This window comes from Mobula hypostoma, chromosome 20 (assembly GCF_963921235.1).
Source record: "Mobula hypostoma chromosome 20, sMobHyp1.1, whole genome shotgun sequence".
Lineage (NCBI taxonomy): Eukaryota > Metazoa > Chordata > Chondrichthyes > Myliobatiformes > Myliobatidae > Mobula > Mobula hypostoma.
Genome location: NC_086116.1, coordinates 2,486,024 through 2,506,340, shown reverse-complemented (window position 1 = coordinate 2,506,340; position 20,317 = coordinate 2,486,024). Strand labels below are relative to the sequence as shown.

Here is a 20,317-nt window from a genome sequence, read left to right as displayed (position 1 = left end):
ATAAGGTACTCCATGCAAGGCTCATTGAGAGAGTAAGGAGGCATGGGATCCAAGGGGACTTTTGCTTTGTGAATCCAGAATTGGCTTGCCCACAGAAGGCAAAGAGTGGTTGTAGACGGGTCATATTCTGCAGGGAGGTCGGTGACCAGTGGTGTGCCTCAAGGATGTGTTCTGGGACCCCTACTCTTCATGATTTTTATAAATGACCTGGATGAGGAAGAGGAGGGATGGGTTAGTAAATTTGCTGATGACACAAAGGTTGGGGGTGTTGTGGATAGTGTAGAGGGCTGTCAGAGGTTACAGCGGGACATAGTTAGGATGCAAAACTGGACTGAAAAGTGGCAGATGGAGTTCGACCCAGATAAGTGTGAGATAGTTCATGTTGGTAGGTCAAATACGATGTCAGAATATAGTATTAATGGTAAGACTCTTGGCAGTGTGGAGGATCAGAGGGATCTTGGGGTCTGAGTCCATAGGACACTCAAAGCTGCTGTGCAGGTTGACTCTGGTTAAGAAGACATATGGTACATTGGCCTTCATCAGTCGTGGGATTGAGTTTAAGAGCTGAGAGGTAATGTTATAGCTATATAGGACCCTGGTCAGACCCCACTTGGAGTACTGTGCTCAATTTAGGTTGCCTCACTGCAGGAAGGATGTGGAAACCATAGAAAGGGTGCAGAGAAGATTTACAAAGATGTTGCCTGGATTGGGGAGTATGCCTTATGAGAATAGGTTGAGTGAACTCGGCCTTTTCTCCTTGGAGAGGTAATCTGATAGAGGTGTTTAAGATGATGAGAGGCGTTGATCGTGAGGATAGTCATAGGCTTTTTCCCAGGGTTGAAATGGCTAACACAAGAGGGTACAGTTTTAAGGTGCTTGGAAGTAGGTACAGAGGAGACGTCTGGGGTAAGTTTTTTACACAGAGAGTGGTGAGTGTGTGGAAAGGGCTGCCGGCGATGATGGTGGAGGCATATATGTTAGAGTCTTTTAAGAGACTCCTGGATAGCATTGTGGGCCAAAGGGCCTGTATTGTGCTGTAGGTTTTCTATGTTTCTTCCTCTTCCACCTATCACCTGCCAGCTTCTCATTTCATCTCCCTTCCTCATCTACCCACTTTCTCCATCACCTTTTTCCACCTATCACTTGCCAGCTTGTACTTCTTCCCTTCCCCCACATTTTTCTGGCTTCTTTGCCCTCTCCTTCCAGTACTAATGAAAGGTCTTAGCCCAAAATGTTGACTGTTTCTTCCTCTCCATAGATGCTGCCTAATCTGCTGAATTCCTTCAGCATTTTGTGCGTGATCATCATATTATTAAATGGTGCCCACCCCTGCTCTTAAGTTAATTGGTTCATATGTTTATTAAGCAGGCCACCATAAGTATTCAGTCCAAACATGGTGCATATTTCAGGTCTTCTCATGAGTGTCCTTTTCATTTTATTGGACGTCTGGTACCCCCTCCATTTTTTTTCGCAGAAGCCAAAGGTGCTTTATCCCAAATTTTGATGTGGCTTCATATTTCCTCATGGCTGAGAAGGAGGCTATTCAGCCCATCAAGTGAATGTTAACTCACAGAACAATCCAATTGCTCCACTAAATTTCCCTATAACCTATACTCATCAACTGAAATGTTGTCTGCAGTTCATGTCACTATACTACATGAAGAATTCATTGTGTTGGATAGAGTGCAATGGAGAGTCACTGGAAAATGGAGAAACATAAGCTGCAGGTGTTGGAAATCTAAAATAAAACTAGATGCAGAAGTACTCTGTAGGAAGAGACACAGAACTAACATTTCAGTTCAATGGATGAAAAGTCTTCAACATGAAACATTATTTCTGTTTCTCATCCCACAAATACAGCCTGACCATTCAAGATGCATGAATATTTCCAGCATTTTCTCTTTTTATTAACCAAGATGTTGCCTGAATTAGAGGATATTAGTTATGGGAAGAGGTTGGATGGCTGGCTTATATATATTTATATATCTATATTCCTAGCATCAATGGCTAGGAATATAGAATCGGTGTTTAAGGAAGGCAAAGAAGGATATGGTCTTAATAAAGGCAATTTGGATTAGCGTAGATGGGCAAAAACAATCAGCATGGAATAATGCAAACTTAAGAAAGGAATAGTACGAGTTTAGGAAACGGCACCTCGTCTTTTGTCTGGTCACTTTGCAAAGCTGAGGACTTGATACTGAACTTACAGTGTCAGGTAACTTGCATTCCTGTGGGGAAGAAACACTTGAGGGAAATCATTTAGGCTTCAGTACTGTAGTAGAGATAGAAACTTAATATATTGGATATTGAGATGAATGTGGTTATGAATATGTGTTGTAGCCCTTCATAACACCTGGAATTCATCATCTATGAGTTAACCTTGAGATTCTTTCCCCATGGGTGTGTTAGCTACTTTTGACATAGAACATAGAACAGTACAGCACATTACAGGCCCTTCGGCCCACAATGTTGTGCCGACCCTCAAACCCTGCCTCCCATATAACCCCCCACCTTAAATTCCTCCATATACCTGTCTAGAAGTCTCTTAAACTTCACTAGTGTATCTGCCTCCACCACTGACTCAGGCAGTGCATTCCACGCACCAACCATTCTCTGAGTGAAAAACCTTCCTCTAATATCCCCCTTGAACTTCCCACCCCTTACCTTCAAGCCATGTCCTCTTGTATTGAGCAGTGGTGCCCTGGGGAAGAGGCGCTGGCTGTCCACTCTATCTATTCCTCTTATTATCTTGTACACCTCTATCATGTCTCCTCTCATCCTCCTTCTCTCCAAAGAGTAAAGCCCTAGCTCCCTTAATCTCTGATCATAATGCATACTCCCTAAACCAGGCAGCATCCTGGTAAATCTCCTCTGTACCCTTTCCAATGCTTCCACATCCTTCCTATAGTGAGGCGACCAGAACTGGACACAGTACTCCAAGTGTGGCCTAACCAGAGTTTTATAGAGCTGCATCATTACATCGCGACTCTTAAACTCTATCCCTTGACTTATGAAAGCTAACACCCCATAAGCTTTCTTAACTACCCTATCTACCTGTGAGGCAACTTTCAGGGATCTGTGGACATGTATCCCCAGATCCCTCTGCTCCTCCACACTACCAAGTATCCTGCCATTTACTTTGTACTCTGCCTTGGAGTTTGTCCTTCCAAAGTGTACCACCTCACACTTTTCTGAGAATACCAACAGTAATGCATGACAAAAAAAAAACTTATCAACACACACAACATGCTGGAGGAACTCAGCAGACCAGGCAGCATCTCTGGAAAAGAGTCCAGTCGACATTTCAAGCTGAGACCCTTCTGCAAGACTGGAGAAAAAAGATGAGGAGTAGATTTAAAAGGTGGGGGGAGGGGGGGAGACAAAATACTTGTATTCTTTTTAGTGCATGTTATCTGTGTTTTGCATTACTAAGGTGATCATTTGACTAGCATTCTACTTTTGTTTTCAGTGGATCCATATCCTGTACATTCTTCATGAAGTAGCTCACTGGTGCAACATAGGGCACGTTGACCCTGTGCTGATGGTGGATATCGTACTGTACTCAGCAGGAGCGTTGGAAAACCTGGCCGATTCAAGTATGAAATCCAAGAAAAATTCAGGTATTGTATGTTATCAGGAGGTGCAAACAGTTGAAAGAGTGAGACTTATTGCTTACGGAACAATGACTATCGTGATATACTTTTACAATTCAATACATTGTGATGTGAAGGGAAAAAGGAGACAGTTTTAGGTGTTTTTTTTACAACTTGAGATCAGTATGTGGAAACGATCAGTCAACGTTTCGGGCCGAGACCTTTCATCAGAACTGAAGAGGGAGGGGGCAGGGGCCCTATAAAGAAGGTTGGGGGAGGGTGGGAAGGAGAAGGCTGGTAGGTTCCAGGTGAAAAACCAGTAAGGGGAAAGTTAAAGGGGTGGGGGGGGGAGGAAGCGGGGAGGGGATAGGCAGGAAAGTTGAAGAAGGAATAGGGGAAAGCAAAATGGGTAGTAGAAGGAGGCGGAACCATGAGGGAGGTGATAGGCAGCTGGAGGAGGGGGCAGAGTGAAACTGGGATGGGGGAAGGGAGGGGTCGTCGAGCACCTCTGCTCCGTCCGTCACAACAGACAGGATCTCCCGGTTGCCACCCACTTCAACTCTGCTTCACATTCCCATTTGGATATGTCCATACATGGCCTCCTCTACCGCCATGATAAGGCCAAACTCAGGTTGAAGGAGCAACACCTCATACACCGTCTGGGTCGTCTCCAGCCCCTTGGCATGAACATTAAATTCTCCAACTTCCAGTATTCCCTCTGGTATTCACTCTGCCCCCTCCTCCAGCTGCCTATCACCTCCCTCATGGTTCCGCCTCCTTCTGCTACCCATTGTGCTTTCCCCTATTCCTTCTTCACCTTTCCTGCCTATCCCCTTCCTCCTTCCCCTCCCGCACCCCTTACTGGTTTTTCACCTGGCACCTACCTGCCTTCTCCTTCCCACCCTCCCCTCACCTTCTTTATAGGGCTTCTGTCCCTGCTCTCTTCAGTCCTGACAAAGGGTCTTGGCCCAAAACATTGACTGTTCATTTCCACAGATGCTGCCCGACCTGCTGAGTTCCTCCAGCGTGTTGTGCGTGTTGCTTTGACCCCAGCATCTACAGAGTATTTTGTGTTTGAGATCAGTATGTGCTTTCTAGCCTCAAATTGGTTTTGAAATTCTTCTGTAAGAAGCTCAGGCAGGTTTCACATTGCTTACTTACTTAAACCGATCATTCCTACTGGACCATAGGTCGCTGGCAGCAGCGCGCCAGAGTCCTCTGCCCTGGGCCAGTCTTTTAAATTGTCCCCAGGTGTAGTCCATCTTCAAAGATGCTTTTCGTCCCGGGGATGATGCCTTTGGAGCTTCTGTTGGCGTTTCTGTAGCACTGGGTTTTTACAGGATGGAGTTGCTAGCCCCTTGCCCTACCACAGCTGGACTTGGGACCATCCACGGCAGAGTTAGGTTTCACACTATCTGTCCGAAAATAGCAGGTGGTTTGTTTTAGGGATATTTATGAGTAATAATGAGTAATATTGTTATTAAAAGATCTTTGGGAAATAAGTTGTGATTTAGGTTGCTCTGATTTCTTAAAAAGGACATCCAGAAATAACTAATGCAAAGCCAAAATTTGTAACAAGGACCATAGTTCGCTGTCTTGGTCATCAAAGTTCAAAGTAAATTTATTTCTGAACTACGTATAGGTTACCAAAGTACATGTAGGCCTTAACAAACATAGAATTTACAAAAAAAGTATACACAAACAGTCAGACTGACAAACAACCAATGTGCAAAAGACCAATTGCAAAAAAAACTGAGAACATGAATTGTAAAGAGAAGTTGCTGCTTATCTTGTGTCTGTTCCTCCTTTTCCATAAAGAGACCACTGCAGAATAGAGCCATTTTGTGGGGCAACTGGAGTTCTTTTCACTGTGTAACTGTGAGCTTTTATCAATATTCTCTTGGTGGGGGAAAATCAGTTTGTTACTTAGAGACACAAGAGAATGCAGATGCTGAAATCTGGAGCAAAAAAAACAAATTGCTGAAGGAAGTAGGTCAGGCAGAATCTATGGAAGGGAGAAGAGAGTCGATGTTCTGAGTCAAGACCTTTCATGTGGACTGAGAGAGTAGAGGGGAGATGGCCGGTGTAAAGAGAAGAAAGGAAGGAAAGAGATAGATGGATCCAGCTGTTTGGCAGATGGAGGAGGGAAGAGTGGAAGTAGTACAAAAGCTGGAGGACGATAGGTGGAGACAACAAAAGGTTGCAGATGATGGACTCTGATAGGAATAGAAGGTGTAGCATGGAATAAAATGAGAAGTGGGAAGAACAGACACCAATGGGAGGACTGTGTGGGTGATGGGCAGATGGAGTAGTTGCAGGACAGGAAATAAACTGGGTGATAGGGATTGGTGGAGGAAGTGGCAGATCAGGAAGAGAGAGAGAAAGGGACAAAGTGGGAACAAGTTCCCTGAAATTGGAGAATTCAGTCTTCATGCTGTGGGTTGTAGACTACCCAGGCAGAATATTGAAAGAGTTTGGCTTTATTTGTCACATGCACATTGAAACATTGATGCATACAGTGAAATGCACCAGGTCAACAACCAACACAATTCAAGGATTGTGCTGGGGGCAGGCCGCAAATGTCTCCATTCTTCCGGCGCCAACATGGTGTACCACAACTCACTAACCCTAACCCTAACTGTGCGTCTTTGGAATGTGGGAGGAAACCCACACGGTCACAGGGAGAAAGTACAAACTCCTTACAGACAGCTTTAGTAATTGAACCGTGATAAGTCATCACCGGCAATGTAAAGTGATGTGCTATCTGCTACACTACCATGCTGTCCTCACCCTGTTGGTGTGCGAATGAGGAGAAGATTTAAAATGGCTAGCAACTGAGAGTTCCAGATGGCCATGGTGGATACAATGCAGGTGCTTAGCAACACTTCCAGATTTTTTGAGCATTGAGAAGCACTTATATTATTATTTTTTATATAAATATATTTGTGATAATCTTTGTACTTCATAAGCTAACAATGCAGGCTCATGCTTCTACTGTTGATATGAGTGCAAGCAGCAAAGTTGCAGATATTCATAAGATGCTATATATATATATATCAGTTAACAGGGCTTCACTCCCATTGTTACTGATGGAGCCCTCTCCCACAGCTATCCTATTTCCTACACCTTTCCCACCCACCTTACACCCCCCTAGGCAGACAGAGTTAGAGTTCTCCTTGTTCTTACCTACCACCTCACCACCCTATGCATGTAAAATGTTATTCTTCGCAATATCTGCCATCTACAACATGATCCCACCACCAAGCACATCTTTCCCTATTCTCTCTGCTTTCTTCAAGGATCATTCTTTCTGTAACCCCTTCATCTGCTCATCACTCTCTGCACATCCCCCTCCTTCCATCCCAACACACTCTTCCCTGTAACCCCAAATGTTATAAGAGCTGTCCTATACTTCTTCCATTACCACATTCAGGGCTTTAAACAGCCCTTTAGAGTGATGTAGTCTTTCACATGTGAATCCCATGTCATTTTTTAATGCATCCAGTGCTCCCAATTGCAGCCTCCTCTGCACTAATGAGACAAGGCACAAACTGAGTGACCACTTCAGAGTACTTTTGCTCTGTCTGCTGTGCCAGCTGGGATTTCTCAGTTGCCAACTTTTTAAATTCTCCTTCCCATTACCACACTGTTAGGTCTTTCCTTGGTCTCTTCCACTACAAATTAGAGGAATAACTCCTCACACTTAGTCTGGATAGTCTCCAATATCATTGAATTCTCCATCTTCGGGTAACTGCTTTGCTCCACCTTTTTCCTCCCTTCTCTCTCCATCTGATCCACCTGGTTCCCATCACCCCTTTCTCCACCTTCTCCCTCTGCCCATTATGCATGCATTCTTTCCACTGGCTCACTTCTCCTCTACTGTCCTCACCTACCTCCTTCCATTCCATGCTCCACCTTCCTCTCCCACCAGGTTTTATCATTTTCATCCCTTTGTCACTTTCACCAATATCATCTCTTAGCCTCTGGCACTTCTCCCACTCTCCCCTCCCCCATCTGCCCTTCACTCCTTCTCACCCACATCCACCTAACATCTGCCAGATGTTGTTCACTCCTTCCCCTCACTTCATTATCCTGGCTATCTTCCCTCTTTTTCTGTCAGGATGAAATGTCTCAACCCAAAACATAGATTAGCCATTTCTCTCCACAGATGTTGCCTGACCTGCTGTGTTCCTCCATCTTTTTGACTGTTACTTTCCATTGAGCTGTTCACTGCTCCCCCCACCCAACTGTGCATCGTTCCCTTAGGGTGTTTCGGTACTGCACGCCAACGGCATTTGCTTTCTATATCTTTGTCCACGAAAACATAATTTTGAAGATTTGTTTTATAAACCTTATAACCTGGACAGCAAATTTTCCCATACTGTAATGGCATAATCTTAGCAAAAATTAGTCCTCTCAGTTACATAGTGGTAGCACAGTTTGTGAATAGATGCTGGGGATTTATCAAGAGTTGTAGTTTTATAAATTTGAAGTCCCCAAAAAGGTGAGGTAGCTTATTTCCGTAATTTCTTCCATCATAGAGGAGGCTACTTCAGCACATTGAGGCTATACTGGCCCACAAAGCAATCTCACACCCCCAGTAGTTTTGTTGTAACCTATCCCTCCCCACATTCCCATCAATATCCAGCCCTCCAAACATTATCATTCACTTGTATTCTGTGGCCAGCCAACTAAGGTGCACACACTTAGAATGTGGGAGGAATGCAGAGCACCTGGGTAGAATGCAAGCAATCTCAGGAAGAACTTGCAAATTCCACACACGCTTTACTTATACACGGAGATTTATATTAGCCAAAACTCCCACCTTGAATTTCTTAAAACAAGCTGAATTTATTTTTGAAAGAAATGATTGATTGAAAAAAACAAAGTGCAGTAGACGTGATGCTCCTGGATTTGAGGAAACCTGCTTGATCCTTAAGCAATTAAGAGGAAATATGAGGTAAAAGTCAAAGGAATAATTAACAGAAAAGAAAAAAAATATGGACTAAGGTTAATATGTGCATTTTAGATTTGAGAGGTTTACAATGAGTATCCACCAAAGTACAGGCAGTTTCTTTTCATTGTCAGTAAAGCCAATATTGGAGTTATGATTTACTGACAAAAATATGCAAGTGGTAAATAGCCAGAATATCTGTAAATGATATCTGAACAATATAGAATTGATGAGGTAGGTAAGTGTCAGATGCAGTCTTTCAGAAACTTATCCGTAGCTCTGTTGCCTGTTTCCTAAATTGCACTGTCCTGACTATCCATTATGTTTATAAACCTTAGCGTGGCTATACTCCACCCCATCAGTAAATTTTTTTAGCCCATAGCCTTCTCAAATATGTCCTTTTCCAATTTTGTTTTTTTTTTACTTCCTTAGTTCAGAAACATATTTCTACGTTTGTGTATCTCTTTCCGCTCTAAAATGGTCCCAACACCTTTTTCTGACAAAACCATTGATCATTTGTTTTCAATTTCATTCAATGGTTCTCTCGTGAGTATATAAAAAAGGAAGAATATTTTTTCATTGCATCTTTCATGTCCGGAGAGGAGAAGATGGTGCGACGGCAGCGCGCGTCCTCTCAGATGATGAATATCTGTAATCTGTCAAGTAGGGGACCGTGCAGAATTCTGATTTGATGGAGACGGACGTGAGAGTATGGAGGAACATCTGGAAAACTTCTGAAATGTCCGCTTCACTGCCACTGCTACTGTGTGGTAACCAGAATCTCTGGAGCAGAAGGCCCCGAATCCTCGGCTTTGCTTGTTTCAGCGGCCGGGGCGAGGTCGAAGGCGCTCAGCAGAGGATGGTGCTCGGGAGGCTGTATCAGAGGGGCTGGTCGGAGGCTCAAAGTTTTTGGATGGATGGACTCAGTGTCGGCTGTAGTTGGCTGCTTCCAAGGCATCGACAAGTTGACGGTGCCTGGAGGATTATGGTAGGGAGTTTCTCCCTTTGCCACCTGCTATCGGGGACTCGGGGACTTTTGAGATATTTTTTACTGTGCCCAAGGTTTGTTCTTCATCAAATTATGATATTGCTTTGCACTGCTGTAACTATATGTTATAATTATGTGGTTCTGTCAGTGTTAGTCTTTGGTTTGTCCTGTTTTCTGTGATATCATTTTGGAGAAACATTGTATCATTTCTTAACGCATGTATGCATTTCTAAATGACAATAAAAGAGGACTGAGTGTTCTCATAATCTAATCTAATCTTTTTAGGATGTCACAGATTGATTTGCCACTAATGATAAATTTCACAAATAAGGAAAACCTCTCCTTGTAACATAGAAAGCAGAACAACTAATTTGTACATACCGTGTACTAATACAGTGAATTAATAACTTTCTGCAGTAGCACAAGGCAATGCTAGTGGTAGGAAAAGGATGCTCTGTTTCTAAGTGAACTTGCACATCCCTCTGAGATGTCCCCTTAGAATACCGAGAGCCAAAGACCGAGAAGATGTGTGTGGTGGAGACATCATAATGAATTGTCAAAATTTGTAGAGGATTACTCTGTGAATGTAAAAATTGCTGTAATGGAAAGTAAAGTCAAAGAACAATGGCAGCAAAGCTACTTCCTCATTGAAAACAAAAGCAGGGAACACCACAAATACATATTGACATCAATGTGGCAGAAGAGGTGAGGGAAGGGATCTTAATAGGATTGAAAAAGAGATTAGAGTCATAGAGTAATAAGCATGGAAACAGGCCTTTGGCCCAACCCTTCCATGTTTATTTAAGGACAATTTTAAAGAAGAAAGAGATATAGAAAGATGGGAGAAAATTTTGGGTTAAGGATGGGTAAAAGCCAACATTAGAGAAGGCCTGATATTTTGGAAGGTTACGGGGATAAAATATACTTATAATGGCAACACTCTCATAATCTTCTTTGCACTCTTTCTAGCTTAATGACGTCTTTCCTAAAATAGGCTGAACAGAATACTCCCAAGTGTGGTCTCACTAGCTTCTTGTATAACTGCAATGTAACATCCATGCAATGAGTAATTATTTTACTCAGTACCCTGACTAATGAAGGCCTGTGTGCCAAAAACCTTCTTTACCACTCTGTCTACTTGTAACTATATCTTCAATGAATTTTGTATTTGTATTCCAACGCCCTTTTGCTCTACAATTCTACCCAAGGCTCTACTATTCACTACATAAGTTCTACCCTGGTTTGACTTCCCAAAATACACACCTTGCACTTATCTGGATTGAATACATTTCGCCAGTCTATGTCTCATTAATCCAGTCGATCAGGACCCCCCCCCCCCCACCTTCCAGTAATTATTAATAACTTTCTTCACTGTCTAGTTGTCACCTATCTAATCAATCCATGTTCCACAATCCCACAAGGAAACTGGCACTTCTTGGACCCATTTTTATTGAGATACAGCACAGGGTAGACCCTTTTGACCCTTCGAGCCACACCACCCTGCAATCCCCCGATTTAATCTCCCTAATGATGAGAACATTTACAGTGACCAATTAACCTACCAGTACATCTTTGGATAGTGGGAGGAAACTGCAGCACCTGGAGGAAATCCATGTGGTTACAGGGAGAACATAGAAAACCCTTACAGCAGCGGGAATTGAACCCCTGTCGCCTGTACCATAAGCATTGTGCTAACCACTACACTACTGTGCCACCCTTTCCTATGTTAACACTTTGTATTTGGAAAAAAGAAACACAATTGAAGGAGAAGTTGTCAAGAGTGTTCTGACAAAACCCCACCAAATGGAGATGTTAACTGTCTTCACTGATTCCAATTTACCTGCTGTGCATTTTCACCGTTCTCAGTTTTTATTTCAGATTTCCATTATCTGGGGTTTCTTGTTTTTTGAAAAATTGTTCAATGTGTGAACAAATCTAGCCAGTTTGAGGAGAACAAAGGTTGGGTGGAATTAGTTGAGACTCTCTCCAAGAAAGGAATGAAGGACCTTCAAGTTGTTCTGGCAGTGACTGTTGATGTAGAAGTATAAAATATCAATGGTGAAAATGAGACAAATGCAACTGCTGAGCATTTCCAGTAATTTCAGTTTTATACAGAAATAGATACATTGTTTATCTCAATTATATTTGAAATGTTATTACATGATTATGCTGAGGACATGGTTTCCTTTTAGTAACACAATGTCTGCACTTGCTGCTATGTTGTATTATGATAGTTGGTAGCATAGTAGTTGGCAAAACACTATAACGCCAGCGATCAGCATTCAGAGTTCAATTCCCATTGCTGCCTGTAAGGAGTTTGTATGTTGTCCCTGTGACCGCGTGTCTTTCCCCTGGATGTTCTGGTTTTCTCCCACATTCCAAAGATGTACAGGTTAGGGTAAGTAAATTGTAAGCATGCAATGATGATACCAGAGCATGGTGACAGTTCTGGGCTGCCCTAGCACTGTATGTTTCAATATTTCAATGTACACTGTATATGACAAACAAAGCTTATCTCTCTCTAATCTCTATGAATGCTTGAGGTCCAGATGTTAGAAAATCATGTTCTAGAATTTAAAAGCTACTGTGTAATGAATGAGATATAATGGTGCAAATTGTACCATAAACTACAAGGCAAAAACTGAACATTTCTGAGCTCCAAAAGTTTGAAAACAATTTGTGAGTGGGAAGGTAAGGCCTTGTGGGTGTTTTTTTTTCTCAGCAGTTAAGTATTTCCTCAGTTGTCAGACTTTTAACATGAACAAGTAATTATTATTTTCCATAGGTATACTAGCCGACAGATCTGATACAGCAACGTCTACGCAAACGCCAACATCCATACAAACAGAATTCTGTAGTCCCACTAATTTATTAATGGTGAGTTGCATTATCAATTGTAAAGAGAAGAATTTGAAAGAATTATGAACAATAAAATATTGTTTTCCATCCAGAAGACATTCTTTGCCACTTCTATATCCTTTCATTCTTTCTGTGTAGGCTGCTTTGGTTTTAAAGTATGTAGAACTAACAATTCAAACAAAAACAAAACCCAATTTCATTTAGTTGCTATTAGTATTTGCATAAAGGATCTTCATCACCGAGGTGCAACAGTTTGGTTGAAGATGGACTTTCCCTGAAATCCAGTTTTCCATGTGTAGGACATGAATATTCAACTGCTTGAAATATTAGCATAGTTAATACCTTACAACTGTCAACCTTGGAATAACTCCAATGATAGTGTCAAGCTGTTAAAACTACTTTCTGTTTTAGATAAAAGTTGCTGGTGAACGCAGCAGGCCAGGCAGCATCTATAGGAAGAGGTACAGTTGATGTTTCGGGCCGAGACCCTTCATCAGGACTAACTGAAAGAAGGGCTAGTAAGAGATTTGAAAGTGGGAAGGGGAGGGGGAGATCCAAAACGATAGGAGAAGACAGGAGGGGGAGGGATGGAGCCAAGAGCTGGACAGTTGATTAGCAAAAAGGATATGAAAGGGACAGGAGGCCTCAGGAGAAAGAAAGGGGGAGGGGGGGAAGCTCAGAGGAAAGAATATATATATAAATAAAAAATAAATAACAGATGGGGTACTGGGGGAGGAGGGGCATTAACGGAAGTTAGAGAAGTCAATGTTCATGCCATCAGGTTAGAGGCTTCCCAGACAGAATATAAGGTTAATGCCCCTCCTCCCCCTCGTACCCCATCCATTATTTATGTGTGAGTGTGTGTGTATATATATATATATATATATACACACATACACACACATACACACACACATATATATATTCTTTTTCTCTCTCTCCTTTTTCTCCCTCTGTCCCTCTCACTATACTCCTTGCCCATCCTCTGGGCTTCACCCCTCCCCCTTTCTTTCTCCCTAGGCTTCCTATCCCATGATCCTCTCATATCCCCTTTGCCAATTACCTGTCCAGCTCTTGGCTCCATCCCTCCCCCTCCTGTCTTCTCCTATCATTTTGGATCTCCCCCTCCCCCTCCCACTTTCAAATCTCTTACTAGCTCTTCTTTCAGTTAGTCCTGACGAAGGGTCTCGGCCCAAAACGTCAACTGTACCTCTTACTGGCCTGCTGCATTCACCAGTAATTTTAATGTGTGTTGTTTGAAATTCCAGTATCTGCAGATTTCCTCGTGTTTCTGTTTTAGATGCCAGCTCAAATTAAACTTGGATGGTTAAGAAGTTTGTTCAGAATCCATTATAATTAAAACTCAAGTGCAAAGTTAAACCTTTAGATTTCTAACATTCATGTTCCCAAAGCAGGTATTCTCAACTGTGGCTTGGTGGTCTCATTATTGCATGTGAGTCATAACCATAGGATATGAAGTTCCATTTAAGAGACTTGGGGCTGAATTTTCATGTAAAAGGCTGCATGGTAGATGAGGTGTTAAGCAGACAGTGCATCAGGAGCAAACAACAGGAATTCTGCAGATGCTGGAAATTCAAGCAACACACATCAAAGTTGCTGGTGAACGCAGCAGGCCAAGCAGCATCTATAGGAAGAGGCGCAGTCGATGTTTCAGGCTGAGACCCTTCGTCAGTGTATCAGGAGGTTGGATTGCTAAATTATAGGTTGCATGTAAGCAACTTCCTTGGTGAACAATGTTCTTAATCTGAAGACCTTTATAAATTAATAGAAGCAGATTGATATGTTATAATGTTTAACTTAGGCTCCATTGGCTCTTCAACCTGCCTGAAACACATCTGTGAAAGCAAGCCCTTAAACTGAGAGTCGAATACATTCAGTGGCCACTTTATTAGGTACACCTGTACACCTGGTCATTAATGCAACTATCTAATCAGCCAATCGTCTGGCAGCAACTCAAAGCATAAAGGTACGCGGACATGGTCGTTGTTGTTCGGACCAAACATTGGAATGTGGAAGAACTATTATCGAAGTAACTTTGACTGTAGAGTGATTGTTGTTGCCAGATGGGGTGGTTTGGGTATCTCAGAAACTGCTAATCTCCTGGAACATGCACAACAGTCTCTAGAGTTTACAGAGAATGGTGCAAAAGCCAAAAAAACATCTTGTGAGTGGCAGTTCTATGGATAGATCTGTTAATGAGAAAGATTAGATTATATAAAGAGTAAAAGAAAGGCAAGATCAGACATCAGACATAGAAACATAGAAATCTACAGCACATCACAGACCCTTCTGCCCACAATGTTGTGCCAACCATGTGACCTACTCTAGAGACTGCCTAGAATTGCCCTAGTGCATCGGCCACTATTTTTCTAAGCTCCATGTACCTATCTAAGAGGCTCTTAAAAGGCCCTATTGTATCCACTTCCACCACCACTGGCAACAATGCATTCCACGCACCCACCACTCTTTGTGTGGAACAACAACCCCTCGCTACCTATTTCCAAGCACCGTAAAACTATGCCTCCTCGTGTTAGCTATTTCAGCCCTGGGAAAAAGCTTCTGGCTATCCACACGATCAATGCTCCTCGTCTTCTTATATACCTCTATCAGGTCACCTCTCATCCTCAGTTGCTCCAGGAAAAAAAGGCCAAGTTCACTCAACCTATTCTTATAAGGTACACCCTCCAATCCAGGCAACATCCTTGTAAATCTCCTCTGCACTCTCTTTCTGTAGTGAGGTGACCAGAACTGAACACACTAAAAAACTTGACTACTAGAAAATGATGCTGGAGAGGTAGGTAGTAATGGGGAATAAAGAACGGATGAACTCATTAAGTATTTTGCATCAATCTTCACTGTGGAAGGCACTAGCAGTATGCCAGAAATTTGAGAGTGTCAAGGAGCAGAAAGGCGTCTTCAATATGGTGATAGAGGCATTACATTGGAGGTTTTTAACAGACGTTTGGATAGGCACATGGATGTAAGGAAGATGGAAGGATACGGACATGGTGTAGGCAGGATGGATTAGTGTTTAGGTGTTTTTGATTTGCTTTTTAGCTGGTTCAGCACGTACAGTACAGGATTCCCTTAAAGTTAACCTCCAGGTTGAGTCGGTAGTGAAGAAGGCGAATGCAATGTTGGCATTCATTTCTAGAGGAATAGAGTATAGGAGCAGGGATGTGATGTTGAGGCTCTATAAGGCGCTGGTGAGACCTCACTTGGAGTACTGTGGGCAGTTTTGGTCTCCTTATTTAAGAAAGGATGTGCTGACGTTGGAGAGGGTACAGAGAAGATTCACTAGAATGATTCCGGGAATGAGAGGGTTAACATATGAGGAACGTTTGTCCGCTCTTGGACTGTATTCCTTGGAGTTTAGAAGAATGAGGGGAGACCTCATAGAAACATTTTGAATGTTAAAAGGCATGGACAGAGTGGATGTGGCAAAGTTGTTTCCCATGATGGGGGAGTCTAGTACGAGAGGGCATGACTTCAGGATTGAAGGGCGCCCTTTCAGAACAGAAATGCGAAAAAATTTTTTTAGTCAGAGGGTGGTGAATCTATGGAATTTGTTGCCACGGGCAGCAGTGGAGGCCAAGTCATTGGGTGTATTTAAGGCAGAGATTGATAGGTATCTGAGTAGCCAGGGCATCAAAGGTTATGGTGAGAAGGCGGGGGAGTGGGACTAAATAGGATAAAACGGATCAGCTCATGATAAAATGGCGGAGCAGACTCGATGGGCCGAATGGCCTACTTCTGCTCCTTTGTCTTATGGTCTTATGGTCTTAAGGGAGTGTAGTTGCTGTTACTAAGGAGAAGGTGCTTGGGAAGCTGAAAGGTCTAAAGATAGATAAGTCACCTGGACCAGAGGGACTACACCCAGTGTTCTGAAAGAGGAAGAGATTGTGCAGATGTTAGTAATGATCTTTTAAACATAAAATATAGAATAGTACAGTACAGGAACAGGTTATCGTGCTGAACCAGCTAAAAAGCAAATCAAAAACACCCAAACACTAATCCATCCTGCCTACACCATGTCCGTATCCTTCCATCTTCCTTACATCCATGTGCCTATCCAAATGTCTGTTAAAAACCTCTAATGTAATGCCTCTATCACCATATTGACAGAGCATTCCAGGCATCCATGACTCTGAGTAAAGAAATTACCCCTCCCACCCCCCTTGAACTGACCCCCCTCTCACTTCCAATGCATGCCCTCTGGTATTAGACATTTCAACCCAGGGAAACAGATACTCTCTGTCCACCCTATCTATGCTTTTCATAATCTTGTAGACCTCTATCAGTTCTCCTCTCAGTCTCTGGTGCTCCAGAGAAAATGATCCAAGTTTATCCAGCCTCTCATGATAGCACCTGCTCTCTAAACCAGGCAGCATCCTGGTAATCCTCTTCTACACCCTCTCCAAAGCCTCAATATTCTTCCCACAGTGGGGTGACCAGAACCGTATGCAATACTGCGGATGTGACTGAACCAGTTTTATAAAGTTGCAATGTAACCTCCTGATTGTTGAACTCATTGCCTGGACTAATAAAAGCAGGCAATCATAAGCCTTCCTAACCTCTTTATCGACCTGTGTAGGCACTTCCAAGGAGCTATAAACTTGGATCCCAAGATATTTTTACTCAGCAACACTGTTAAGGATCTTGCCCTTGATAGTATACTGTCTCCTCGCAAATACTCTACCGGGGTGCAACACTTCACATTTATCTGGGTTAAACTCCATCTGCCATTTCTCAACCCATATCTGCAACCGATCTATAGTGTGCTGTATTATTGCCAGTCTTCTACACTATCCACAACTCTACCAATCTTGGTATCATCACAAATCAAGGACGTGACCCACCCAGTCAACACACTTTTCGTCCCTCTTCCCACTGGGAGAAGGCTCAGGAGCCCACGCATCTACATTTTCACCCAGGTTATTTAGATACATCACAAACAGCTGAGGTCCCAGCACAGATACCTGTGGAATTCCACTAATTACAGATCTCCAGCTTGAATAAGTCCCTTTAACCATTATCCTCTGTCTTCTATGCACAAGCCAGTTCTGAAGCCAAACAGCCAATTCGCAGTGGGCCCCATGCATCTTAATCTTCCGGATGAGCCTCCCATGAGGGACTTCGTCAAATGCCCTTCTAAAATCCATGTAGACAGCACCCACTCATCAATCTCTCTCATCACTTTGTCAAAAAAATTCAATCAAGTTTGTAAGGCACAATCTGCCATGCATAAAGCCATGATATATCCTATCACTAAGAATTTTCTCCAGCATTTTCCCTACAACTGACGTGTGACTGCTGCAGAAGATTGTGAACACAGCGCAGCACACCACACAAACCAATCTTCCATCCTTGGACTAACTTTACACCGCACGCTGTCGAAGCAGTGCTGCCAGGATAATCAAGGACATGACCCACCCAGTCAACACACTTTTCGTCCCTCTTTCCACCGGGAGAAGGCTCAGGAGCTTGAAGACTCGTACGACCAGATTTGGGAACAGCTTCTTTCCAGCTGTGGTAAGACTGCTGAACGGATCCTGACCCAGATCTGGGCTGTAGCCTCCAAATATCCGGACCTGCATCTCGGTTTTTTTGCACTACCTTACTTTCCATTTTTCTATTTTCTATTTATGATTTATAATTTAAATTTTTAATATTTACTATCGATTTGTAATCCAGGGAGCGGGAAGCACAGAATCAAATATCACTATGATGATTGTACGTTGTAGTACCAATTGTTTGGCAACAATAAAGTATAAGTATATAGTTCTCAGGATTTTCCTTTGTTCTCCTCTTAAATAGAGGTACAATGTTAGCCACTTGCCAGTCCTCTGGGACCTCGCCTGTGGCTAGAGAGGACATGAAGATACTGATCAAGGGCCCAGCAGTCTCTTCTCTTGCCTTCTTCAATAACCTGGGATAAATCCCATCAGGCCCTGGGGACTTATCCACTTTAATAGTCATTAGGAGCCCCAACACTTCCTCCTCCTTGACCTCTAAACATCCTCATGTATTTATATACTCAGTACTGATCTCCAGGTCCTCCTCATCCTTTGCTTTGGTAAATACTGAACCAAAGTACTCATTAAGTACCTCCCTTACATTCTCTGCATCCAAGCAAATATTCCTCTCTTTATCCTTGAATGGTCCTATCCTCCTCCTAGTTATCCCCTTGCTCTTGATGTATGTGTAGAATGCCTTGAGAGTCACCTTAATTCTATTTGCTAAGGACTTTTCATGACTTTTCCTGGCTTTCCTAATTTATTTCTTCAGTTCCTTTCTGGCTTCTTTCTTGTATTCTGTGCAATTGATCTTTAAACACCTTCCACATGTCTGATGTGGACTTGCCAGAGAAAACGTTTTCCCAATTAAGTCTTCTTAGTTCCTGTTTAATGCCTTCGTAATTTGCCCTACTCCAATTTAAAACTCACCCACAAGGATCATACCCATCCATGTTGAGAGCTATCCTGAAAGTTAAACAGTTGTGGTCACTGTTGAGACCCTTCTTTCATTGGACTGTCCATATATTGATTTAAGAAACCTTCCTGGATACACTTAACAAATTTAGCCATCTAAACCCCTTACACTAAGAAGTTCCCAGTTTATATTAGGGAAGTTGAAATCCCTAATGACAACAACTATATTATTTTCACATATTTCCTTAACCTGATTACATACCTGTTCCTCAGTGTCCCAGTGACTATTATAGGGCCTGTAGTACCATTCCATCCCCTTCCTTTTCCTGAGTTCTACCCCTTTTACTGCCTCCACTATCTTTTCTAAAACTTGGAAAACCTGGTACATTAATCACCTATTTCTGACCCCCTTTCAACCAAGTTTCAGTAGTGCCCACCACATCATAGTTCCATTATAGCTCCATGCTTTAAGTTCATCACCCGTACCCATAGTACTCCTGGCATTAACATATGCACACTTCTAACTATCCGACCCATCATACCTGTTAATTTGATTTTGCCTTTCAGTACTTTCCCTGAAATCTACCACCTGCTGTGATCCTTCCCTTACTGACCTGGGGTTCCAGTTCCCTGCCCCCTGCAAGACTAGTTTAAACTCTCTTGAGTAGCACCAGCAAACCTTGTGGCCAGGATTTTTTTCCTCCAGTCCTGATGAAGGGTCTCGGCCCAAAACATTAGCCATTTACTCTTTTCCATAGATGCTGTCTGGCCTGCTGAGTTCCTCCAACATTTTGTGTGTGTGGCCAGGATATTGGTTCCCCTCCAGTTGAGGTCACCCCTTCTCCAGAAAAGGTTCCAATGATCCAAGAACTTGAAACCCTGTCTCCTGCATCAACTCTGCAGGCACTCATTCATCCGTGCTATCGCCTTTTCCTACCTGCACTAGCCTATGGTACAGAGCTTCCAACCTTGGAGAACCTTCTTTTCAACCTCTTTCCTAACTCTTTATACTCACAGTGAAGAACGTCTTCCCCTTTCCTGCCTATGTTATTGATGCCAATATGCACTACAACCGCTGGCTGACCCCCTCCCCCCCCCCACGAGAATGTCTTGCAGCCATTCCAATAGATCATGGACCCTAGCACCCAGGAGGCAACACACCATGCTGGTGTCTCTTTTGCAGCCATAGAATCTCCTTTCTGTCCCCCTAACTATTCTGTCTCCCTACAATTACTGCACTACCTGACTTTCTCCTTCCCTATTGAGGCTCAGAGTCAGCCACAATGCCACCAGCCTGGCTGCTGTGGCTGTGATCTGATGGGTCATCCGCCCAGCAAGTGTACAAAAAGGTATTCCTGTTGCTGAGGGGAAAGGCCACAGGAGAACCCTGCACTGTCTTCTTAGTCCCCTTATCTCTTCAGCTGGTCATCCATTTACTGTCTGAAGCCTGTATACTGAGTGTGACCACCTA

The 20,317-nt window shown here is 43.0% G+C and overlaps 1 protein-coding gene across 1 annotated transcript in view; it reads left to right on the top strand.

Annotated features, from left to right (window-relative positions):
- The window catches only part of LOC134359153 (cilia- and flagella-associated protein 54-like), a 510,505-nt gene that overhangs the window by 126,706 nt on the left and 363,482 nt on the right, over positions 1 to 20,317 (top strand). Inside the window, exons 15-16 of the mRNA XM_063072102.1 lie at positions 3,470 to 3,620; positions 12,321 to 12,412. Of these exons, the coding sequence (XP_062928172.1) occupies positions 3,470 to 3,620; positions 12,321 to 12,412 (243 nt within the window). The remainder of the gene's footprint in view (positions 1 to 3,469; positions 3,621 to 12,320; positions 12,413 to 20,317) is intronic.